The sequence below is a fragment of the Rhea pennata genome, chromosome 1 (genome assembly GCF_028389875.1).
Source record: "Rhea pennata isolate bPtePen1 chromosome 1, bPtePen1.pri, whole genome shotgun sequence".
Classification (NCBI taxonomy): domain Eukaryota; kingdom Metazoa; phylum Chordata; class Aves; order Rheiformes; family Rheidae; genus Rhea; species Rhea pennata.
Window position 1 is genome coordinate 72,280,283 of NC_084663.1, and position 27,347 is coordinate 72,307,629.

The 27,347-nt window shown below is 38.7% G+C and overlaps 1 protein-coding gene across 1 annotated transcript; it reads right to left on the reverse strand.

Moving 5' to 3' along the window:
* Positions 1–1,256: 1,256 nt before the first annotated feature.
* On the reverse strand, positions 1,257–21,639 carry LOC134137479 (solute carrier organic anion transporter family member 1C1-like). Its single transcript, XM_062570501.1, has 14 exons — positions 21,529–21,639; positions 20,801–20,942; positions 20,556–20,688; positions 18,932–19,062; positions 18,544–18,690; positions 14,499–14,597; positions 13,530–13,772; positions 12,197–12,361; positions 10,596–10,791; positions 7,998–8,163; positions 5,509–5,690; positions 4,082–4,146; positions 3,032–3,149; positions 1,257–2,047 (listed from the first exon to the last, which is right to left on the reverse strand). Exons 1-14 carry the CDS (start codon positions 21,637–21,639, stop codon positions 1,825–1,827), a joined length of 2,121 nt encoding a protein of 706 aa, XP_062426485.1. The 3' UTR covers positions 1,257–1,824.
* Positions 21,640–27,347: the final 5,708 nt, after the last annotated feature.

Sequence of the window (27,347 nt, forward strand, 5' to 3'; positions counted from 1 at the left end):
CATCAGATCTGATCAGAACCTCAGTTCCAGTCTTATATCAATTACTGAAAAACCCTTGATAAAATATTACCTATTGGGAAACTCAAGCAATTAGATGCAAAAGATGCTCTCATTAAAAAGTGTATTATATAAAAATGAACATATAGAAATATCTAAACAACAGAAGTAAAAAGGAGATGATATTAATATGTCACCTGCCTAGATCTCTTCCTATATACCTCGTGCAGATCAGATTTCTAGAACTGCCAGTATTTTTGGCAGTAATAACATTGTCAGAAGGTGGAGAAAGACACCTTAACTTTCCTAGAGTAAAATTCTTGGGATTTATGGATTTAGGATTTTTCTTTAATTATTCTCTGCTCTAGCTGCAGTATTGGTATCATATGTCCTAGAGCAGCTTTCATTCCCAACTCATTATAACACATATTGCTTTTCCATATCTATTTACAGTTTATAATCAAAGCTGTGATTGCAAAAGACACAATGGCTAAGTGTCGTTGTCTTTAAGCAATAAAATTCAACCAATGCTATCCCCAGCACCAGGATCTGAAGAACGTGCTTTCAGTAAGTACCACTTAGACCCCCTTTTTCGAGGGCCTTCAATTCCCATGTTGGCACTTACATGGGATAAGTGGATGAAGAAAGATCAGAAGATCATTTAATATGGAGAGTACCTTGCCTGCTCTCTGCTCTGTTGCTTTTTCAGATAGAGGTTAGTACAGCTTCTTTATATCATGCTCCATTCCATGTCCCAGGGAAGTTTAAGACTAGGAAGGAAGCTTGTTTCCTAATTTTAGGCTTCTGCATAGGACTTTAGAGAGTAGAGAATACCCTTCAAGAAAGCAAGCAAAGTATCTGTGGTGACGGAGACAAAACCTACAGTGATTTTACTAGGCATATTTGCTCCCATTGCAAAGCTACAGAATGAGATCTGTCAGAGAAATATCACACCAAGTATTTTTCAGAAATTGTTTTTTCACAGTAATGACTCTTGGAAGCATTCTTCATTAAAGATTCTCTCTAACATAGTCTGTTCATGGAAAGATGTGAAACTTGAAGCTTTTAGCACTGTATTTCAATGCTTACTGGTTCCTCAAAAAAATGAAGAAAATCTATATGCATGTGGCCATTAGGATACATGTATATACTGTAGTCAATAAGATAAATCTGCCCACACCAAAAAACAAAACAAAACAAAAAAATTAACATCTATCAATTTATTGCATTAGTTCAGAGTAATTTTTCTTAAATCCAATACTGAGATGTGTCGCAAAAATTAATACACCATTTTCTTTCATTTTCAATCCATTTTGATTGCTTACTGGTTCTGAGCCAAATCCTGATGTCACTTTCTTATTCAGAAAATGCTCACTGATGTCCAAGGGGTTCTTGCATGAGCATGGGCTGGGGACAAAGTCTGTAACAAGGATTATCAACCAAGCAATGAAATCTATCACAGCCACTGGGCAAGTATAATTTGATTAGCCGTTTCTTAGGAAAGAATTTTATTGTAGATTTCTTCTTTTTAATTTCTCAAATGTATTCAAAATTATGATATTTGAAAAATTTTGGCAAGTCCTGTAGTTGGTCTAGAAAGAGAACTGGGGGTAAGGAGATTTGAGAATTCCCCAAATCTTAAAAACGTTTTTCCTCTGTTGTTTGGGATAGGGAAGGGAAGAGGATATGATAAAGTAAATTAAAAGTCAACGTTTTTTCCTTTGAACCCGAAAAATGTAAACTAGCTGTTATATTCAGTAATAAAACCTCTGTTGTGCTTAGTAAAACTGGCACATAGGCAGAATTAGAAAAGGCCTTGTTTCTTTTTCACATACAAGTTTCTTCACCATCCTCTGAAATTCTTGCACCAGGTAGAGTTTCTTTTTTGTTGATATTAACTGGTTCTTTACTGGTTGGATTTTCTATATTTTTAATATCTGTCACCTCTTTGCTGTCTGGTTTGAACCGTTTCATTATTAAAAGATAGAGTACTATGTATAAGAAACAGCAACCTGCCCGTAGTCCTGCAATGAGTCCAAGATAGATGTTTCTGGAAAAAAAAGCAACAAAACATGAGTAATAGTTGCCATTTCTGAGTGGAGTCAGGCAAGATATCAAATACAGTTAGACATCAGCATTTATTCTTAGCTAGGCATGTTTTGAAAAATAACAGACAAAAAAAAATCTGATTTTGAGTCTAGGCAGGTGCTGATCTGGGCCTACATTGCTAGCAGAGATGCTTCCTGTCTGAAGACCTTGTCCATGGACCACTTTTTAGGACTGGGATGGGAGACGTGTGCAGATGACACCAATAGCACAATATTGAGATCCTAGCCACGAGCATTTAACGTGCCAGCAAGCCTCTGTGTCCCTTCTCCAAGAGCATTTGGTGACCGTATCTCTCAATAGCAATATCCAACGACAACCTCTCACGGTAGACTCTTGCCCTGAAAACACTCAATGCATTTTTTTTCAGTCCTGTTTTTTTTTTTTCCCCCAGTTCTAACCCTTCACATTCACACAAAAATCTCCTCAGTTAAAGGACTATTCAGCTGGGAAACAGCCTCCTGGCCTGGGGGAAGCAGCTGTTTCCAGAAAGTGTTAAGACTTTAACTGGTCCAGGACGATCAAGATGTACTGGGGGTAATGGAGATGACTGAGATGCCTGGTACGTCGGTAAGGAGAGAAATGAGGAGGTGAGGAAGAGTGCCTTCACCTCCTCACACATTAGGACTTATTCTAGGGTTGTTCAGTCTCCCCAAGGCACCACAGAACTCCTCAGTGCACTAGGGCTTCATTAAGGATAGAGATTTTGGCAATGTAAAGGAGTGCACTGCTATGCTGTATGTCAGACAAGCTAAATGTGTCTTATTTGAGCTACTAAGGCATAGTCAAAAAAAAGGAGTTTTGATGCTTGCAGTGTCCTAATCCATTTCTGGACAATTCTCATGGGCAAAGGTATACCTCAGTCCCTGGAGGCCAAAGCTGCCTCAGAAGCCAAGTTCCCAACCCCTCGCAGAAGAGTTCAGCTTACCTGAATGCTTTTGTGTCATATACTCGGCAGGACCCAGAGCCCCCACAGCTTTTTGTTCCCCATTTCAAGCAGGTCTCATCTATTAAGGCACCAAAATAAATAGGAGCTGGGAGTCCTCCTGCAAAGAACATTATTATCACAAGATCTCAGATATACAGCTGCGAATTTAAAGTCATGGTGAAGAAATGACAAAATGAATCTCAGTATCAGTTTCTGTTGCAAAAGATGGGACAAAATAGCCCATTCCAGCTTTGAGATAACAAAGTTTGCGATTTTTTTTTTTTAAAAAAAACAAGTACTGAAAAGGAGTGGAATGGATGGATGATTACAGCATTATTATTTTCAGTCCCAGTTCGGGGGGGAAAAGTTCCACTTTGATAGTATTTTTATCAGAATTTTAACTTCTGTTTTTTAAAGAAATAATATAACCAAAACTTCTTTGTCAGCCCCTGGTGCACTGGTACCATGATATATTAATACATATTACATACGTATATAAATACATATAATATATGTTAATGCAGTAATATATCTATTTGGGTATTTTACAACTGTTCACCATTAAAAATGGTTAATTCAGTGCAAAGGGTTCAATCTAAGCACTTAATCAGAACCAAATACATAGCATGTGTGTTGCTGGACTAGTACTTAAAGATAGTCATAATGCTTTAATATATGATAATGAACTAGCTATTTCAGCATTCAGCTAAAATACAGAGAGTAAGGGAAAGAATAAAACGATTAAAAGGGCTTATTTACGTAAGGGAAATTTCGAAAGATTAAGGCAAGGTTGGCAAGAGGTAGGACACACTACATGTCTGAGGAACGGAATGATTATTTCTTGTAGGGCAACACAAGAAAGAAAAGAATAGACAGACTACATGTTGGCTGTAAGAAAAATTGTCATCGACAGGCAACATGGGTGTTAAGGACACCCAAACTAATCCTGCTTAGGTAGATGGCCTGGAACAAGGACATCCCACCAGCTAACTTTGGTTTCTCTCTTCTGTTGCCTACTTGAATTCCCCCCAAAAATGAAACAAGCTTTACCTAGTACTCTACCACCTAAAGTCTCGATCCCCACAGCAAAGGATTTCAAGTCTGGAGAAACAGATCTGAAACAAAAATAATACATTGTTTTGATGTTTTGGGGAACAGTAGACTAAGGTCACTACACTGATGACTGTGCTGTGAACATCCACACCTGCCCCATCCCAGGAGCCCTGTGGCTTACCTAGCACATTTCATCAGGACTCTAATTGAAAACATTCACCAAAGTTAAAGTTCAGATGATGACCCTCCTTCCATTGATTTCAGTGGATGAACTCTTGTTGAGCTACCTGGGAGAATCTTTAGGAACTACTGTTCAAACTAAGGAGAGCAGGGTTTAAAGACCTTTCTGGAGAGGATATATGCAGGTAAACCTCCCAGGGCCTCCAGCACTTTATGGAGACACAGTGACTGTGAGTTACCTGGTTATAAAAGCACCTCATTCCTACTGGTAGAGACAAGGCCAGTGTCCATCAGGTAAATTAGAAGAATTCACCAAAAGAGCAGAAGGGAGTGCTGAGCTGGCCTGGGGGCAGACAGGAGGTTGGTTCTGACCTGTCCATTTCCCAAACTGCAGTTTATGCTAGGTCAGTATATCATATTTTCTTTCCAGCACTATTATTAATAACCGCTGATTATATGCACTAGCTGCCTGACAGTTTTTCCTAGTAAAGTTAACTTTGTCCATAATCCAGGCAAGCTGTACTAAGAAATTCTGCAGAAGAATCAGCAGTTTAGGGAAGCGAAGTTAGCTAGTGAGGTGCTCTACCTCCTAAAGATTGTAATTCACTCATAAGCACGAGTGGAAAGAAACTTCTATGTGAAAGGCACAAAGTATTTTCTTTTCTTCTGACTATAACATAGCAGTTTTGCTTGACAATCAAGGGAACAAAAATTAAAAATTATCGCTGATAACATAATTCTTTTTATACCAGCTCTATAAAAATAGGCTATTGAACTTTGCACAAATATCCATAACACAGACAAAATTCAGAGACAACAAAGCTTTTTGGTAAACCTCTTAACAAAGGTGAATGTTTTTCTTTCTTGAGCAAGGTGAAATGTATATCCAGTTTGGAAATGAGTTAGCACCATATCTTATTTCAAGTTCATTGCTCTATTAAATACATCCCTCTCAATTGGAAGTAAAATCTAATGTAAAGTCTATGCTGATTCAGTAATCAGCATAAGGCCTACCCATCATTCGAAGTACGTACTAGGCCTTAAATTGGAATTAAGTGGTGGATTAGATGTTCCAATATCTCTCCAAAGAGAGGCAGATTTTAGAGAACAGGAAAAGACACATAACCCCAATTTCCCCAATTTGATCAAAATGCCATTCCTCGGAACAGGAATGAAATGGTAGATACTGTACTTTGGTTTCTCTTCCCCAAACTTTATGGTCAAGGTAAGGCAAAGTTTTTCACCTAAACATTATCATATATGTAGGAGTGCCTCCTAAGCATAAAATAAATGCACATGCGGCCTGTAACGCTAAAAAATAGGGAAATGTTTTGGTACAGCTTTCTCTTTGGCATTGTCCCAAAACTGCAGAGGAATTGCCAAGTCCATGCGCATGTCCTTCCACACAGCTGCAATTGTGAAACACCTGAGAAAAGATGAGAGGAAGAATTTATTTAATCAGAATTCAATGTATCCTGTGTACTACCTGTTAGGAGGTAGATTTTTCACTCCATGTAACAGGCAGGCTGTTGTTTATGCTGAAAGAACCTCCTAATCTCCTTTGCAGACTGATGGCCAAGTTCACTGGTATGCTCCAGCCGCTCTAAGCTGCTCCAGAGACACAAAGCAGCTGTGATTCTGGTTTCAGCCATGCTGCTGCTAGGACAGAAAGTGCTCTGTGTGTGCTGAAATTGGGCCAAAGCTATAAAATTCAAATGTGAAGTCTGAAGCCATACTGACTGGGGAATGACATGAAGTACATGAACTAACAATAAAGGTATAGATATGAGCCTGAAAATGCAAACATGGGTATTTATTATGATGTATCTAAATCAGCGTTTGGCCTTGGATTGAGAGTGGGCTGTGTCATAGCCATGAAGCCAGCAGGCAATGAGGGTTTGAAAGCCAATTCTACTGATACGAAGCATGAGAATAGGGCTATGGATGTTACCAAGGCAATACTGTCTTTTTCAGTATTGTTGTAAGAAGTCATTTATGCTTCTGCCAGAAGACATGGCCATTCACAAAATTAATATGACAATTTTCTTATTTTTCATTGCTTTGCAGAACTTAAAGGAATTTTCAAAGCTATAGAGTAAATTATTTGAATTGAGAGGTATGACTAAATCCCTCAAACTACTTTGAAAATGCAAACTGATGGTCTAACATTCAGCATTTGCCATAGCATCCTTAATTTACAGCATTTGGAAGTTCTTATGATGGGTATGTATAGGCTCAGACTAGGGTTCTGTTTTAAGTATTGTATGTGTAAATAGGTGTAAATGTATTTGTAATGTAGATACATAAAAATGTAACATTTGTAAATATATTTGTAAATGTATTTGTATTTTTTATATTTGTACATATATTTGTAAATTATATATATTTAAATATTTTCATAATTTAAATATCTGTTTAGATATTGTTTCTGGCTATAAACATGATAACATAAGACCTGAGGCTGAGCTCCCTGTAATGAATTCCCTGTAATGCAAAGCCTTTTCAAACTATGGTCCTGACATAAGGAAACCTTAGTTCAGCCACCTAGTTTTCATAAGCACTTATCCTCAGCAGGGCTAAGGCTAACCTGTCAACTGCTCACTGAAGCGGGCCAGGACCTCTTACATGATCTGATGGTGATGCTCAGCTTTGAGGGTTATAAACTGCAGTAGAAAAGCAGCAGCAGTTACAAGAGCAGCAATATACGAAATTAGGCAGATGATCTACTCATGCAGTGTCATCTTAACTGGCCTTAACATGAATACAGACCTTGCTAGCTCTTTCCAATGTAATTTGCAAATGAAAAAAACATTTCCTAGGGATTTGGACCTACCTTTTCCAAATTCAGCTGTGGCAGTAACAGCAAACCAGTCCCTGACACTGTTAATGTCTCCAGCAAGCAGTGCCAATGAGCACTGTCTACTTCACATTGGGCACAGCGAACTGTTTTATGCTGCTGATCTGAGCCAAACTAGCTAATCTGGCCTAATGTGAACTAAAGATTGCTCACACAAAATGCTCCCCCAATAGATCTTTGGATCAGCTGGGCTTTGAGGATGCTCCTTTGCCCATGGCCTAGATGACTTTAATTTAAGTGATGGGGCCTGCTTAAAACTTTGCAGGCAGTTTAAGCAGAGGTGAGCACAAAGGCCTGCATTTATGTACAGTTTAGAGGTATGACTTATTTAAGTCAGCACAGCCAGGCTGACTGAATCCTCTGTGCAGCTGCTGCCCCACTGCTATGGCCGCTCAGGCCATTCATACTGGTTCATGAAATCCACACTCACAATTTTGTATAGTTCACACCACATGAGTTCACACCAAAGGATTTGCTGATAGAATGACAAAGGTAAAGGTCTTCGAAAGCAGACTGCTCTTAGCTGTGTTGGACCTATGCAATAAGAAATCTACTGAAAAACTTAAAATTAAATTTATAGTCATCTGGCTGAGAAGAAAATCATTTAAGTTTCAAAAATTTAAAATAAAAGTATCCAAGACATTTTAGTCAAGAGTCTGGCAGGTTTACAACTCTCCTGGGTGGCTTGCTTGCCTCCTCCTAACTCTTTTAAAAATCCTGCTTGGAACCTTGCATTCACGCAGTTACTGCTCCATGGTTAAACAATACAGAATGGACATCTGTCTCCATGGTGTTTCTTAATGCAAAAGCCAAAAAAATGAATGGATTCAGAAATTCAGATTGCACAAATAATCATCCGTCCACCTATGCATTTACCATATCCTTTCCAATTCCAGTTGACGATTTACACCCGGCAAAGCAGGCTGTCATGTAAGTGATTCCATTGTCCCCACAGACAGGGTCCCACTGATTCATCTTGCAGCTGCAGTCTGCATTGCAATTGGCTATGAAGCTGTTTTGGGGTGAGGAGAATTGTTTTAATCTACAAGAAAAGATCAGGAAGAAACAAAAGAATTATGTAGTTGAGTTATAACTTCAGATAAAATATCTGAGAGTAGGTAAGAAAAAATGAGGAAGTGAAGCAACACTCCTGGACAGATATCTACCAGCATCCAACAGCATCCAATACTGTGAAGCTGTTTTAAGGAGCCTCAGCTAGTGTCAGCTAAACCAATGTTCTCTTGAGAGCTCACCTAATTTTATCGTGTATTATCAGTTTTATGCACTATTACTGAAAAGGTGTATAATTGGCAATGTAGGAGTATTCTTGGCTTTATTAAAGGGTAGGAGACCATGAATAAACACAGACTGTGAGGGAATATTTGATATTACTTTTTCATTTGAAAATTCAGTCCAAGAAAAAGAAAATCATACCCCAAATCTCTGTCACCTGTAGACTAGCCATGCTCTTCTGTAGTAGTGGAAAGTTTGCTATATCTGCATGTTGGAAGCAGTGGTATAATACTTTCCATAAAAATACACCAGCAAGGTGCCCCCGACATGTTATCTGGATCAGAGCAGGTTAGTGGCAATGAAAGCCAAGCTTGTCCGAGGGGGAAGTGGTACTTCTGTCTCAGCTCTGACCACATGCAGCAGCAGCTCTGCACCTAGGCCAGGTCTGAGTCATTTCTTATCAGATCTCATTTCTTATGGTACCATTATCATGGACTTTTATGGCTTTCATTTTTATTAACATTTCTGTAAGAAACCTAACAGAGGCCCAAGGTGCTAAGCTAAGAGGATGACAATAAAAACTGAGAACTGGAGTGTCCAGTGGTTCTGTGGGCAAAATAGCAGGGTTCAGTTTTCAGAAAGTGTGAAGAGCTCACAATCCGCAAATCACCCAAGTTTAAAGTGTCTTACACCCATAGACTTTAAAAAAAGAAGAAAAAAAGAATTCACAAGTTAAAGTGTTGAAATTTTTCCTTTTCTTTACTCCTACCCTTCAACACAGAATAAATCCCATGGGGACTATATTTCTCCTAAGTTTTTTTAGTATGGAAAATAACTGGCTTCCTTTTAGCCTTTGCTGTGATATGGTTGGTCTTCAAACCATAAATTGTTAAACTGGTGAAACAGTATGCGAGTCACTTGACCAGAAAAATCTGATTAGATGATACAGTTTTTCCAGTCCCTGACAGCTTGGAGTGGCTGGAGAATTTAATTTCTTTTTCAGTATTTATTATCTTGATATTTCTGGCTTATTCTTTCGTTCTGTCTACAGTATCTGATACTGCTCTCTACCACAGTGATCACCACTGGTCAAAATCGACATCTTTTGCATAACTAACCTCAAAGCTGAACCAGGTTTCAGGTTTGCCAAGATACGTAGATATTTCCCTGAACGTACGCTCAGTTTCAAGAAACATAGGCCTGAGTTTCTATCTGAACTGAAAATCCAGCAAACTCTGCTGGATTCGCTCAAATCCTTTAAAATCCCTTTAAAATTGTCAGACCAGATCGAGCTAAATTTACATAATGAACAAAAGGTTCTCAAGAAGGTGTGACCATGGCCCTGGTTAGGGAGGGGGAACTTCTGTAGGGGCAGCACATGTTCCTCAGGCAACGAATTTCTACCTTCCAGTAGGGGGGAAAAAAAAATAGAACCAGGTAAGTAAGGAGCTCCAGATATGAAGGGAGGTTGGTAACCACTGGAGCAAGCTAATAACTACTGAGCTAGAGGATGGTCCCTTCTAGAGGTAAAGCCACTGGGGTGGCTATAAGGAAGCCACCTTCAACACTTCTTATAACTCCCACTCCCGATGTGACAGCGGGAGGCCAGCTTTAAATTAAACCTTTGAAATAAAATATAAATATTTCAATTGCCTGAGATCAATTTAATCTTAGCAAGTGATTTGCCAACGTACAAATGTACACTGCCAGTAACCAGCAATAAATAATTTCAAAAAAAAGCCCATCTTAACTGAAACTTGAAAATCAAAGTCATAGTAGTCTGCACATCCCCAACACTAGGTATCATTTCAGCCTGTCAAGTCTATTTTAACTCCTAGGATCCTCTTGCATGTCTCACTAGGAAGGGAGCAATGAAATGCCGTAGTCACAGCAGCTGCGCTGTCTGAGCTGAAACAGCACTGATTGACTCTAGCAGATAACCTGGTACTCTTTGATTTCAAAGACAAATTAGCCTTTAAACGTACAAATATAGATATATCTTTTATACAAAGGCTATGGCAATAGGCTACAGTAAATCAACAGGGAGGCTATATTTCAGAACTCATCCAAATCCCATTTAAAATGTTTTCTAAATTAAAAAGCTTTTAGTGTAGATGAGATTTTGAGTCCAGATGAGATTTTGAGAGTAAAAGAATTCAAGTGCATGCAAAATATTCCGAACAGGAGAGGAAACAATTATGGCAAGGGACATAACCAGCATAAACCCAGGGTTATACATACCCAGAGTAGGGCGCTGTCAGTCCAGCCACTTGGAGCACCTCACAACTGCACGTAAAGTACAAGAGATTTAATAGATACGCTATTATAAAGGTGACGCATGCAAACTTTGCCATTCCAGTTACATGCAGTTTGAACTTCTTAATCAGAAAGCCTCCTAGAAACATCCCCAGGATTGTGATGGGTAGAAGTATCACACCTGCAAATAAAAGGTAACAGGAAGATGTTAAGAGCTACTACTTAAACACTTTTTGGAGTAAATATCTGATACTAATAGTTAAAAAAAAAGTGTGGGGGGGGGGAAGGAATACCCACAGTTATTGACCTTTTCCCAGACTGGTCCTTTGAGATTCTATGAATTTTTCTTATCTTTAATTTTTGTTATACCTACTCCTGTTACAGTTTTAAAAACCTTAGTTCCCCAATACTCCCTACTCTTCTTATTGTACTGTTGTTAGTACATATACTGATGTAACAGAACTTATATAGGTGCCGGCTAGAAAACAGAGTACGTAACATAAATGTTATAGCTCTTGGGAACTTCATCTAATGTAAACTATTCTACTTTCTGAAGATTATCAAAAAGTCTCAAAAATAGAACGTGAAAGGAAGGAATGTCTGGTTTTGTATGAGACTCTGTTGTGCTCTGAGACTGGAAAGATTTGCATTTAGATTTAATATCTGTTCAACGTTTCACAAACTCCAGCCTAATATTTACATGCAAAATAGAGAGCTTTATTTTTTTCTATTGTGAGAGCTTTGTCTTTCTCTGCCTGTTTTTTCTTTTTTTTTTTTCTTTGGGGGGGGTGTGTCATGTTGTTTTTGTAAAATTTTTCCCGCACCCAGAAAAGAGAGAGAGGGGAAAAAGGTTCTTTCCACTTTTCTACTTGACTCACAGCAAAAGCAGACCTGCTTCAGACTAAAGTAATGGAATACGAGTTCTGCAATGTCCGCAAATACCCTAGATTTCTTGGCAGGTTATGAGACCGTGTTTACTCAACTCTGCAAGGTATTAATATTATTCAGCTTTCTCTTTTGTAGAGAACTAAGATGAAATTATTTTTGAAAGGAGTGGCAAATAAAAGAAGAATTTTGAGATGTACAAAATGAAATTTTACACTTTGTTTTTTGATTGTTTATATGTTGTTGATTGTTTCATAAAAATTGCATTTGTAATCAAAACTGAAGACCATTTGAACCAAGCTGTTATTCTGGAAAGAAAAATCAGATATTTCTTTGAACATTTTTGAAATTAAACAATCATGGTTCTTTTAGTTGTTACTTACTTGCAGCTTATGTGGGATTTGTCTTCATGAAGACTAACACAAATTCACAACCCTAATCTCATTCTTTGGGAAAAGCTTCAACTGAGAAATTCACCTAGTTTAATAATCCACTAGCTCACTATCCTAGGAATACCAGGAAAATTAACACTTAAATTAACATCCACTTTCAAAATACAGTAGGAAACTAGTAAACCTCTACGGTTCATTTTTTTTTTAACTAGAAAAAGTTCACAGAAAATTTCTCCTCTTAAAATAGAGAACAAAACAACCACAAATCTTCCTTTTTCATTTTAGAATAAAAAGAAGATAGGTACCTACCAATTAGAAAAATGGCTCTTGCCACTGATATATTGAATTGCTGCTCCATGAACTTTGTCTCATAGGTTATCAATCCAACAAGAGAATTGTACTGCAAAATAGTGAGGAGCACATACACCAGGAAAATTGGGTTTCCAAACAGCTTCTTCAAAGTTGGTAGGAAATCTGCAATGGAGAGGTATATGCTGTACACCCTGCTAAACACAGAGAAGAGTTGTTTTGGCATGTTAGCTAATAAACCTAACCTTGATTTAATTAATAACAGGATATAATCAACATATATGTTTGCCAAAGTGAGAATTTTCCCCATTGCTAACACATGATTTACAGAGTTACTGCTGCATAGAGCAGTAAGGCTGAATGGTATGGTGGGTGCTGGACTGGGAACCAGAAATCCCAGATTTATCTCATGTGTGACACAGGACTATTCATCAATCCAACACTGATCATCAATGCCCAAACAGGACAGTGCCCCAAGATTAAGTTTCTCTGTTAAATACTAAGCAAAAATTTTGTTGCCTAAAGCAGAAGCCTTTGCAAACCATGTGAGAGCATCACACACAGTACCCAGGGATGACATTCAGAGAAAAGGATTCGGAGCACCCAGCCCAGCGAAAGGCAGGAAACCTTGATTGGATCCTGATTATGGTACCTAACGCCATAAAATTAAACAGTGAAGAAGAAAAGCTTTTTATTAGTCAATAGTCTACCTGTTGGCACACTTGCCTAAAAGATCACTTCCGCTTCCGCTCCTATCCACTAACGGGTGCACATGCATACATACGAATAAAGCTCTTGTGGGATCGAGTCCAGCACTGGGCACATGGTTCTGATCTTACCTACATTAGGTTAATTTATCCAAGTCGGCATAACTGAGCTCATTTAGAGGAACCATGAATGAATGAATGAATTCAGTGAAATGCCACCAACTGCTAATGGGGTACTTAGCCCCAAATTTCCCTCCCATACGTTGGTCTCAATTAAAGAGAAACCTGCCGATAGTGAATTGCTCATTGATGATGGCCTGGGATGTTTTGTGCCCTCCCCTTTCCTATGGTTATAGCTGTAATACATCATATGACACCTATTGTGTTGAACTGGGAAGTGCTCAGAGCAACAGCATGAGCTTCTTCCAACTGTCTGACACAGCAGGAGGACTAAAGCACACCCTTGGCACTCAAGTAAAATATTACAAGTTAGAGAGAGCACTGTTGTCCGTTCTTTTCACTGCATTAACATGCATTTTGCTGGGTGTTGCGCAAACCCCTGCTCAGCTCAGAATCAACCCATGGGAGAGAATTCACGTGCAAATGCTTGGACCATAATCTTTCACCTTTTACTGCCTCAGAGAACTTTAACTGTGGCTGAGCTGGGGGCTCTATTTTACAATGATCTCCCTGAACAGACACAGGCAAATGACCGATCTTTGGATTTTCATCCTCTCCTTCTTTTGGTAAGGAGTACGGCAGGAACCAGAAAGGCAATGACGCTATGAAGCTGACTGCTCCACAGATCAGTAATCCAAGCCACCAGGCACCAACCCAACGAGTATCCTTAGGATTTATACTGATGGCATCTATGAAATACAGAGAGACAGCAAAAGAGATTAAATTCAATATAAAGCAATTAGAAATTACAGTTTAAATTATATTTTAAGATTTAAACACCAGGAAAAGGTAGGTTAATATTTCATGTGATGATTTGAAAGGGAGCTTGTATTAAATCTGTCCCATGCCAGAGTCTCCATCTAGACCCATGGTGACCTTTCCTGCTGCAGACTAGCCTTTCAAAACTTTCTATGGGGATGGGTGACAGGAAGAGAGCCCTTTACCACCAAAAAAGAACTTCCTTTCTCAATTTCCCAGTATCCCCTCCTTCTTCCAGCCCCAAACCCAAAAGGTTTATCCTTGAAGTTCCTCAAATTTTCCCGGGACTAGAGACATATAAAGTAAACTGGACAATGAAATAGGATTTCATATGGGTCTTTGTTCCACTTTTACTTAGAGAATCTAATTTTTGCCGAAAGTCCAGGAACAAAAGGCCTTCATTGTTCTCTTAAAATGGGCATGGCCTTTCATTTGTTCATTCGTTCTCAGCTACTCAGCAAAGGTGTAATAAGGGCTGTTCCAGTCACACTACAGGGCTGGAGATGCAAACCAAACAGCAATAACATCAGCTTTTGAGTAGGAAAAACCGTTAGAGTGTCCCCCTTTTTGAAGTAGGAACCCGGGAACGCACTGTTAGCATGTAGGTTCCTATACTGTAGCCCTCTCAGCCAGAGCATTCCCTCACTGTCCCTTACCGATATCCACAATGCCAATATCGACCCACAGATTGGCGCAGAAAGATCCAAGCAGGAAGCCCAAGGTCGGCCCGAACATGCCCGCGGATCTCACCACACCTGTAAGAGGAAAGAGGCACAACAAGCAAGTGAGGAAGGCACCTTGTGGACAAGCATCCCGCTCCTCTGAGAAGAGGTAAGGAGGGTGCAAAAACAATTGGGCACAGACTATCTAAGGGATTTCTTACCTTTAGAGGCAAGAAAATAAACTGTAAGCCCCTAAACTGCTAGTTGCAATGTGAAGATGGCTCCTTCACCCACAGAGGGATTTGCTGAATGCTGTGGGCTCTCATGTGGACTCCCACATATATTTTAATTGGCAAGATCAGGGTGGCAGAACAAATAAGAGGAAAGATAATCCAGACTGCAATGATTTTTATCCCCCCTTTATCTTCCTTGAGTTCTCTCCTCAGATTTTTCTGGTTCTGTTGTTCAGCTTGTGGCAGTTAACTAAAGAACATACAACTGTAGGTCCACTGAAGGTATCTTAATTATGTTTATAACTTGTATGATGTTTTGTGATTTTAGAATTCAGAATTTTTCCCCATATTACATTTTTAGGTCTTTAATTTAAGTAACAGCAGTTCAATTGATAATATGCATACAAGAAGACATGTTTTTGAAGTTTAGAGTCACATTTAAATGACAGAGGCAATAAAAGTGAACCCTGAGAATATTTTAATTGGGCAACAAGGAAATATAAATCTGGCTGTATTTGGATAAAGCACCTTAGACAGAACCTTGGTTGATTCATTGAGCAGTAGAATAAGCAAACTAGTTAATGGACGAATTAATACATGATTATGTACATACTGTGTTGTTCTACTGCAGAGGTATTTCACTCATTAGTTTTACAAGCTCACTGCTGAATATAGTGATGGCTCAGCTCATCTGAGAAAGACTTCTGTAATGAATTCTTACAATGTAATTTAACCATATGAGTTTTCTTCTCTACTTCATTACTTCAGTTGCATATTGCTTTCATTTAGAGCTCTCATTTTAAATCTTTGGAAAATCTGTCCTTTTAGATTAATTCTGATGCTAAAATGTTTGACTTGTATAGAGTCAGGATTTTGACACTGGAAGTCAGAAAATAGCTCTTTATGTTTATCAATTAATCTAGAGCAGATCTTATTCCTATGCACTGTGAGAGCTCATCTCCAAAGTTCAGATACTCAGTGATAAATTTCTAAAATAAACAGGCAGAAAAAAACAGCACGCCAACATCAGCAGCTTGGCATTTTACAGCATATCTCTTTAAGATGCCACAAGTTACAAAGTAAACTAAGAAGAACAGGTGCAATAATTTTGCATATGTGTTTGATAAGTTCTCAAATTTCAAATTTACTTTGCTCTTAAATTAAAGAACAGTTTCACTAATCTAATAAGCTTATGCCTATATTATGATAAGATAAAACCAAATAAGTTCACTGTGATATTTTCCTACTATATTTTTGTATTTATCCTTTGTAATTAATAAACAGACTGGACTGTAAACAGGAAATCACATAAACATATCAATTAATCAGCTGCTGCAAATTAACATACCTTAACCTAGCCCTTGTACTGACAAGTATCTATGGCATATAACCGGTTTTAGTTTACAACACATATTGGCCTCAGATATGTTTTTATTGAAGCCATTGAATTCAATAGACACAGAATTATATATTAGCATTCAACTCTGTGATGAAATTTCATTCATTCACAGTCTGTCTTTTGGCGAGAAACCCATGCACATGGAGTACACCTCATTAAATAATTTTAATTGCCTATTATTCCTCTTATAGAATGCTAAATCTGATAGCTACTGATGTTAATTAACCATGTCAACATTCTGTTTCAATTACACTCAGAAACTGATTAAAAAAAAATTGGCCACCAAAAGCTTATAGTACGGGCCAAATCCTCAGACATACAGTGGCAACTCTCCTAGAGGTATCAAAGCAGGAGTTAGATACTTGAATACCATGAAATACTTAAGTGATTAGCATGGTAGAATGTCTAGAAAAATAGGCAGTCAACCCATCTCAGCCTTTCAAACTTTTATTCCAGCAAAGAGCCCTCTCAGAGCAAAGCAAACCAGTCAGAGCCTTACAGTCCTACCTCCTAACAAATACCAGTTGCTTGCAGACAGTGGCTCAGCTCATTATAGTCATACTGAACGGTGACCCTATGTGAAAGCACTTTTCAGGACTGCATGCAGTGTACAGTGCATCCTACCAGTAAGGGCATTAACTCAGGACCATGCTGATGGCCTGGTAGAACCACATAAATTAAAGAGGTTGTGTAAGAAGACCAATTTTCTGTCTTATATAATTCTATGGTAAAGTTATCATCCTCTATTAAGTTCTGCAATATAGTTAAAATTAAAAAAAAAAAAAAAAAGTGTAGTTTTTCTCTTTCCTTTCTATTCTATGGCAGTTTTATTACTATCAGCTGTCATTTGCACTATACCTCTACTGGAAATACAGTAATGCTGTATTCTACTGACATTTAGTGAAAAATTGTCTCTGCCACAATAGTGGCATAAATAGTGGCACAATAGTGGTAGTAATCTATATTCTTTCTCAGCAAAACATCAAAGAGCAGGAGAAGAAATGGAGACACATGAAGGTGATGCTTCTGGTTCAGGGTCAAATAACGTGATCAGTGTTCAAAATTCAACAGCAAGGCTTGACTTGACTCTTTTTCATTGTAAGACAACACTTACTAAATTTTTGACAAAAATGCTGTCATAAATTGACTCAGACAATGAATATAAATGAGATATAAAAAGAGTTAGAGTTGGTCAAAAAGTGGAATTACAGGCTTACTATATTTCAGTGTTTTCTCTTTTGCATTTTAGTCAGTTCCTTAAAACATTAAAATCTTAATTGAATAAGCCTCTGAAAAAATTCTATTCAGAATGCTAAAATAAAACATCTGGATAGTGCATAAAAAAAAAAATGTGTTTCAGTTGCATGACCCAACAAACTTTCATTTGGTTGAATCTATACTGTTCTCTGCATCTCCTTCTGGTTTATAGTTTTGGTCTCATTTCCCCAGTAGTTCCCAGCACATTGCAATCTCTCCTAGATCAGACTCTGACAGGAAAAAAAAATCAGCTGTACTTCTAAAACTACCTTTAATTATAAGCTCAGAGATGATTACAAGTACTTCTGATGACTGGAGAATGGAATCTGCATTTTTGTCATCTCCATTCTTAGTATTTCAAGCTACAGATTTCCTCGTCGCCAAATAAAGACATTTTCAATGGCCTTACCTTGCAGCCTCACTCACTGAGTTTTCCTTGAAATTAATATAGTGCCTGGTTATTTCTATGACCAGTCACCTTCACCAAGTTCATTTTTGGCAGTGGTTTCAAGAACTCTCAGTCACACAAAGACTCCAAGGTATAAAATCAAATTCCAATAAATGAATTAGCTTGAGTGTAAGCCTTTTCCGTCTTGGGTATCTTGCCTCAAAACAACAACAAGAAAATCCTAATTGAAAGCGATTTGTTACATCATCCTAGCAAGGGTTTGGTTTGTCCTTAGGTAACTATTAACATTAAAAAGCTTTCATCAGCAAGTATACTGCATGTAATACTCAAAATGTCAGCTAAAAGCTTCTGAAACACACGTTTACATTACTGTGACTAAGGATAACTGGTATTTGTGGATAGATGATTAGGAAGAATGCAATCTTTGAAACTGTGGTACTGAAGGTAATATACTAATGCCAGACATGAGTAATAAACACTTGTGGGGAAACAAGTATCCATTCCTGTTTATCTTCCTCAGAGAGAAAACTAGCACGTGTAGCAGAAGCCAACTGGAGAAAGCAGGAAGAGTCTCTGGGAAATATCCCTCCACGGTAAAGATGAGATCTCTTTAGCATTCCTTATTTATCTCTGCACAACAAAAAATAACCAATAGAGCAGACAGATTTTTTTTTTTTTGCTTGGCTACAGAAATGTTGGAAAAAAGAATGTCGAAAATAACATCACCCATTTGGATATTACCTATGTAAAATGCTGAGTTTTCTTCTTTAGAAAAATCATCAATATATGAAACCCCCAGGGGCATAACTGGTGCTTCCCCAATTCCACGTAAAAGGTTTCCCACCAGCACAAAGAGCCACAGATAGGAACTCGATGTTTTTTCACATCCTGCAGATCATAAACATTTACATTTTTGTGAACATAATTCTGAAAATACTTTTTTGCAACAGAAAAATAACATAAAATATTTTTGTACAATTATAGTATGAGTTTTTACATATCAGGGTTTCTAATAAGGGTTTTACTACTACACTTTCCAATTAAAAAAAGGGGGGGGGATATGGGATATATAAAATGATAATAACCAAAAGACAGGATTCCAGTCCTGTCCTGTTCCAATTTTGCTTACCATAGTTTTTCACTTCTCTTGGTGTTTCCGTAGCATCTGAAAATGGATGGTCCACAGGCAGTGCAGGGGAGCAAGCTGATAAACTTGTAGAAGAGTTGTCCACAGTAACAGTTATCCTTTCATAATTATAACTGGAAAACAACTGTGTAAAATACAACTGACATACGGAAATCTCTGTTTTGCAAGAACTGAATATGAGCCTTATGCTTGTGGGATTCCCTTTATATAAAGGCAGAGCAGAGAGGCAACCCACCAAAAATGCCTGTGCAGGTGGAGACTGCTTCTAACTATCTTCTAATGGTTACCTAGTTGCTAGGCTGACTGCAAGTTAATATATTTCAAAATGCTGTGACCATTCTAATATCAATATTTTCTTCAGTTAAAGAGTCAAAAAGCTGCTCCAGGGCTAAGGTCATTCTTATGACTCAAGGACAGAGGTCCATCCACATCTGTCTACATGTAACAGTGCTGATATTTTTCCATATTGGCCACCTCTTTTATTACCTATGTGACAGCTGTGTAATATAGAAATACCTCTCTTAACTTAAAATTGTCTGTCTCAGGATCTAATGGTAATCTATCTATGTCTATAAAGAGATTAACACAGGCTGCAAAACCAATGTCCCGGGTAGGCTGTATTTAGACAGTCAGCTACCACTGCAAGTCTGCAGAGTAACCTCCAGCTGCCTTGAGTTCAATTACACTGCACTGGGCTGAACGGAGAGAAGATATTCCCTCTGACAACGCTATCAAGTGGTAGCATTTAATACTATGATGGACAACAGTGAGGCCCCCATGGCCACCGGGTTTGCACAGGGTTGTGGAGAACAGGTAATCTTCAGAACTCAGCTGCGAGTTTGGGGTAAATCAGACATTTCCCTAGCTCTGCTTCCATCCTGTGTTGACCCCTGCAGCACAAGCTCCCTGCTATTTCATGGGCAGGGCAGTGACTGTGGCCACTTCCTGCATCACTGTCCCTAGACATAACTCCTTCTACGCTCTCTTTATCATAGGTATCAGTCTTGGAGCCAAGGAAGATATACGGACAAATAATTTTAATTTTTGAGAGATAGAGGGGCTTTATTTCCAGCTACTGTTCAGTAAGGCTGCTGAAGATCTGAACTGCTTCTGACAGCTATGTAGGTGTTACAGCTTAGATCTTAAGGGTCTTTAGATACTTAACTCTCCCTATGTTCAGCAGAAGATAGGTACACACCTTCAGAATTTTAAAGAGCTCAACATAAATGGCCATCAGGGAGAAAGAGACCCCTTACAATATTATCTCATTAAAGTATTTAAAAAGGTGTACATCTAAAAAAAATTTGTATCTATATTTATCTGTCTAATGTGAAAAATTCAACTCAGTTTATGCATAATTATGGCTAAGGTTCTGTAACCATACAAACATCCTGGACTTCAGGTCTTTCTCTTACCTACCTAGTATAAAGAGCTGTGCTTTCAGAAAGGAAATCAGAAAGTCAGTAATAAAAAGTCCACCTACTAAAACTTTCCAGTTATCTGGAGGAAACTACTACAGTCAAGGTTTTAACTGAGATGTATGATTAAAAAAAAATCATATGATCAAGTTCAATTACTGCACACTGAGAAAACTGTCCATATTTACCGTCCCATTAGGAACTGAGGCATTCCTGATAAAAATGCCCCGAGTGACATGATGAGACATCCAACAGCAATTACTTTTGGTCGATGAACTTTTGGCCCAAGGTAACTCACCAATACCATTACCATTAGGTTACCTGTACCATCAGAAAAAGATATCAATAAGATTAAAAAAGAAAAAGGTGTTTGGGGGGGAGGGGAAAGTGTTAAGAAGGAGTATTCTTCTACTCTCCTAGAAAGTACACATACCTATCTCAAAGCTGCCATCAATGATGCCAACAATTGATGATGAAATTTCAAATCTCCTTTCAATTTGACTCGACATGCTCTTCATGTAGCTTCCAGAAAATCCTTTGGCAAAAAAGGAAAAAGCTAGAGCTCCGAGAAATATCTGAAGAGAGAAAATAATGGAGTTTGCAAAGAAACAAATTTTTCTTCATTACTGGATGGTTCAGCAATCTATTCAAGGAGCGGAGGTTCTTTCCACTATTTTCACTTAAACAGTTGATGTTACTTGCTTTATCTTTGGTGGTCTGCAAAGCCTTTCTTTTACAATGAAGAAGTCGAGAGGCATTGACTGTGTGCACCTTCTACCACATATTATTTTAGCTGTTTTCTTTCTTGGAGAAAACTTGCAGCATAAAGCTGTTTCTTACTGGTATTATTACTACGGCATGTTCTTATTACTCTTACTTTTTCTCTTCTAAAAATACACGTTAAAAGATGTAGCTGCTTTAGCAATTACTACTATGATTACACCACATTTGTAATGCATTCATTAGCAAAATATGGCACCATCTTTTAACCATTGAACACATTTATTGAATTTGAGGTGCTTGGAATCAGAATCTAAAACACTATTTCCAATACACATAGTGTACAATACTATCATATAGAATTAATTACATTTTGATAGAACTTCAAATTATGTTTTCAGTATTCTAAAGAAAATAGGTGCTGAGAGCAACTCTCCATACCTTTAACTTTGAACAATTATGGCACATGCGCTTGGCAAGAACTGCTCTGCCATTATGGTTCTGGAGCGGTGGCTTTTCTTTAAGTTGGCCAGTAGTGATTCTCCCATCCATCGTTTCCCTCCTCTAAACTTGATATGTAGATCTTCCTGCTTAGAAAATATTACTGTGAGTCACTATTATTTACATGGCAATAAAAGCTTCCCCAGTGTTATCCAGGCATGTGAGACAGTGACGTTACTTGAAGCACTTACACAGTAAAGTTTTTTCTCAGAGCTGATCTTGAGAAGTGTTTAAAATGTCATTATAATGATTTAAGGGTTGGTGCACCTGCTTTGGGAAGTCTGCTTTTTAGGAGACTTTAAGACCTTGATTGGATTAATTGGAATTTAGAAATAACTATCTCACAGTTTTTAGAAAATTACAGGTAGAAGGAAAGTCCCTGAGGAAGCTAGGAAAGTATGTAAGAGAAACATCTCCACTGTGTTTGAACTAATTCTTATATTCTTCCTTAGGCATCACTTCCGGTCACTGTCCTAGGATAAATGAAACTTTGGTCTGACCCAGAACAGCTAGTGATATTCTGTAATAGTCACAAGGATTTCCAGTGACTTTATAATCTATGAATTTGCAGAAATACTGAGAGAACACTCCTCTGTACAATTCTGGCAGTATTCCTATGAATAAAATTATTTATTGGATAAATGTAGAATCAGAAACTAAATGATGACAGAGGAGAAAATAAAGCAAGGAATTTGGTGAAGAGAAAGATATGTTAGAAAAAAGAGGACAAAGACTCAAAGAAACAAGAGTTTTCTTCAAGGCACATGAGCCAAAAGTTTCTGCAAAAAAAGATGGTAATTGTAGCTGTTTTAATGAGACTGCCAAAATTTTCTCAAATTTTAACTCTGATAGAAGGAGTTGTCCTAGCTACATGAGTTGATGTAGATTAAGCTGATCAAGGAAAACTTGCTAATAGGGAGGATCTGAAGTGAAAACAAGGAAAAAAAGATCTATCGCCAACTTCTCTGTTGGAAAAGTACAGAAATCAATGAGTTAGCTCTAACATGCACAGCCAGAGATATTGACCCGCAACATTTTCTGCCCGTTGATATCTCAGATATTCCAGTTTGTAGAAGTGCTGCATTCCTCCAGGAACCTATCAAAGTCCTCCTCCCGCAGGCCTCGGAGGCCAGCTGAGCTCTGAGTTTCAGCCCCGTCAGGAGGTGTCACGAGGGCTTTTAGACACCGCGGGTTGCAGGGCTACTGCAATGTCGCTAGCTAACCTGTAAGGATCTCTCTGTTCCCCCGGATTGCTCTGTTCTCCCAGGCGAGACACTTAGGCATAACTTGATCCACCCACGCTCAGAAAGGTCAAAGCTCTCTTACTCACCCAAAACAAGTTACTCCTAAAGACTGTAAATAGATGCTAATAAAGAGATATAAATCCTTGTAAGTGCTCACTTCAATTTTGACATTTTTTTATTCCTACTCCAGGAGGACCCACAAAAGTGACTATGAAAAGCAAGCACATGTATATTAAACAGTACTCCAAATTATAGGAGGTTTCTAAAAGGATCTAACCTTCCTTAGACCATTTTTAGCAGCTTACAAATCAAGAAAGTTTGAAAACAGCAGTTTTAGATACTTAACGTATGGTGAATTCAAACTTAACCCAACCTTTACAGAATTTTAGCTGAAAGACAGAGCACTCTAAAACAAATACATTCTTTATTGATTTGTATTTTGATGATGATTAACTTTGCAAAATATCTGACTCTGTTAAATAAACAGTATTTAAATCAGTGACGTGAGTTTTTTTCACAATATTTAATGTTATGCCACCAGCCTAGTAGTATACCTTTATACCTTAAACATATATATATTACTGAACTATATGAACTCACTTTTTCCTCTGCCTAATGAAATAAGAGTATTTCCAGTGACAACTCTATAAAAAACTGAACTTTGGCAAACCAGTTAATTATTGATAGCAGTAGTATTTAAAATACAACAAAGCAGAAAAAAGTACTCCAAGATTTAATTAATAGCCGTTTCTAAAAATGAATTAATGGGAAAGAATAACTTCACTACAGAGGGATAAATCATCCTATGGCTGTCCACAGTGCTTATCCTTCAAAAATAACCTAATTGCAGAGTTGTGTTTTTGAACTTTAGATAATCTCCTCCTAGTGACAGCGAGATGTACACCAACCCTATTCTGTCCTGCACTAGCACGCAGCTATTAAACAAACAAACAAACAAATGGAAAGAAACAGCAGAAGAGAGAGGGCAAGAGAGGTGGGGAAAGATGGAGAGATTCAGAGAGAGAGGCAACTTACTTTGTGCCACTTCTGTGTCAGGCTGTTGCTTTTCTGTGTCCAAGGGCTTTCAGGCTTGGAGCCAGAGCAACGTCACTGCAGAAGTGCTGCCTGCTCAAAGAAGTAGAGCACTCCACCACATTTTTTCAAATCCTGGATTTCCTTCATACGGTGATTGCAAAACTTTCCCACAGTCAGTGATACAAAAGCTTTGCAAAAGAAGGCAGGTTTCTTGTGCTGTCATTACTTCAGCAGTCTATCTGCCAGCCTGGTAGCAGTGCCAGCCTCTCCCAGGAGGAACAACTTGTTTCTTTCTGTTGTCTTTTTTTTTTTTTTTTTTTTTTTTTTTTTTAAAAAAAAGTCTAAATGCTAAAGCTGCTTTAAGCACCTCTGCAGAGGGGACTCTCTGCCACTCTCCAGCCACTCCAGCTACAGAGGGGCTCAGCTCACGTGCAAGCGCACCAAGAGTTTTTCCAAGTGTATTATTTGCAAACACTAGCTTGCCTTTGCTTAGGGTTTCGGCAGAGGTGCTAAGGGATGACTTAGCTCCTTAAGAGGATGTGAACTGTACCTTCACATCTGCCAGTTTAAGTATAGGCCCCGTGTGCCATAATCCTGATTTAGAGGTGAAGAGAGTTACCCTCACAGAGACCTGAAGGAAAGTGTGTGCCCTCACGAAATCGCTGCCTCCTGTCATAGGCCTTCTGTGGCTTGGGAGTCAGGGAAATTTAACACAACTGCACGCCGTTCCCGCCGGTGCCAAGAGCAGACACGGGCTGACTGAGCCACCGCTCAGAGCGAGCGGCGTGCTGCCCGCAGGCTGGCCAGACCACAAGCAATGAACCTCTCAACGTACAACTAGCCTGACGCTCACACGCTGACCGTCCACAAGCAGAAAACTAGCTCTCGGATCTAACCAGGCACAAAAGCAGCTGATCACTGTCTTCCCTAGAGCGGAACTGTCCAGAGGTGGGGGGGAACAAAAATCTGACCTAAAGGTTCTTCCAGGTATTATAAAAGGACTCGCAAGAAAAGGGGCTTTTCGTTGGCTTGTTGCCATTAACAGCATGGTGCTCACTTTCACAATGTGACATTAAAAAACCGGATTCATGTTTAATTAAAGGGCCATTCTTCTTAAGCGATTGAAATCTAAATATAGATCTAAAAATAGTCTTCTGACTACAATAACTTCAAAACCCTAGAAAAAATGCATTGTGCTACCATCACTTTTCTTTACAGTGAAAGGTAAATTTCTGAAATGCGGACGAGTTTGACAAAGTTTGGATGATGAGCCTTTATCACCCTTTTCTGCATAAAAGATTGACATCATAAGTTAAGAAGTTTGCCAAAGATTAAATTGACTCAGTGAAATACATGGCAATTTATTATTTACTCCTGAAAGCTAAATTAAATTGTAAATTTGAAAAGTCCAGAAATATGCAAGTTCTCGCGTTCCCCAGAAGCTTAGTAGTTAACTTCAGACAGTCATTTCATCTGCCGTATTCACACTTGCTATTGGATTTTGCTTGATATACTTTTACATAATTTATTCTGATGATTATATGTTAATTTTTTAATTAGGGTTTTTTAGCAAATTAAGAAATTTGCTTTTCTTGCTTAAAGCTTCAAATTTCCCACTTTGCCTATGTGACTTCATTTACACTGTGGCGTGTCAGCAGATACTCAGTGAACAAATCAAAATACAGTTAATTTCTATCATTGGATAAGAATACATGCAACAAAGACACATTTTGTTTATAATGGTTCTAATTATGATGTTCCGGTAGTAGTCTTTAAATACTTATTTTCTAGTTTCATTAGCCTAGTTTTAACCTGAGGAAAGAATGTACATACGAAACTTTCTTTCTCTTACAACAACTCAGATTACAGGAAATGCAATCAGATCTAGACTTCAGATAAACTGATCCACTGTCCCATCTGCTCATACATTTATTTAATTGAAGAAAAATCTATCTTTCCCTAGTTCTTAGTGCCTTAATTATAAAAAAACACTTTGTTTAAAATGCTTAGATTCATTCCCCAGAATACTGACTTAATCCGATAGTTCTGAAGATACAAATATTGCAACCTACATTTGGATTGTTTTTAACTATGAGGCTACTATATGCCTCATAGTTAAAAAATCTGTATCAACATTAACACCGGGTTCTCTATTTGTCGTTGCCCCCTGCTTGCAGGCAGAGAGAACAACAGAAGTCTGTTGGAAAAGTAATTGCGAAGCCCATTGCCTAGGAGGAGAAAAGCCAAAGCAAAGTTCTCAAAGTGAGAGGCTCAGGAAAATCCCATCAGCACTTCTATAAAAGCATCTTAAAGTTAAATACACATACTTTAGAGGGCATAACTTTTTTTGCAATTTTGTCACTCAGAGAGATAGGATCCATTTACGTGGCAGCACCGCCTGGATCCTGTGCAGATGAACCAGTCAGACCGTTTCTCTTTCTAGTCAGAGGAGAAAAAAGAAGCTTTTCCAAGGATGTGATTTGTCTGATCTATCTTAGTTACTTACTTCAGAATAAGATGAAATAACTCTTGATACGGCCGTGAAAGAAGGCTAGACAACAAGATCAGCATCAGACAATGGAAAGTCAGAAGAGATGAATCCGACCATCAGAGACTTTGGCACTCCCATAAAAATAGTTGTCAGTAGCTTCTGCAAACTGGGTTCCTGTGCCTGTACCAGTGTTTGCCATAGTACCTCTCAATGCAGCTCAGGTGTGTTGAGGCAGCTGCTAATAGACATTAGAGGGAAAAAAGGGACCTTGTTCCGGAAGGGCAGTGTCGGTGAGGCAAGCCACAGCCACCAGGTCCTGGCCAACCCACCAGCATGAGTTGGCAGAGAGCACCATCAGCAGCACACGTCAGTGCCTCTCTGTGAGCTACAGTGTGGGTTTTTGTGTCAGCCACCAGCCTGACAACTGGCTGTAGGTTGGCCTTGCCCCACCAGGAACCTGTTCTGCAAGGCCTGTGATAGCATAGAAAATAAAAAACAGAAGAGTAGCTCAACAACAAGCAATTGTTTATTGTCACTGATGGAGATATTGTTCCTCCTGCCAGTGTGACTCAGTGCTGTGTCTCTGCAGCAGGCTGAGCAGCAGTGGCCATCTCCATGACACGCTCTTGGGAGGTGGGCGTCAGAGCCCCCCTGAGAGGGCACTGAGAACAGCTCTCAGGATGTGAGCTGCTGCCCGGCTCTGGACGGGCACTACGCTGCCTAACGCTGCCAGCCATGTTCCCAAAGCAGGACACAGAGTTCCTGATATGATGCGCCTGGTTGAACGGAGCTGCCCATCGACACCCTTTGTGTGTTATGAACCGCATCAAATGGGTGCAAGATATTCTGCAGCTGGGGACAAGCAAGGACATTTAGAGCAAGTGAGTGTATGTTCCCCATGTTCAGCTGCCTTGTTTGCCCCAAAGCAATGGTGAAACACTTCATGTTTTAACTTTGGTAGTCGACTAAGAATTTGCAGAGGTTTAAGG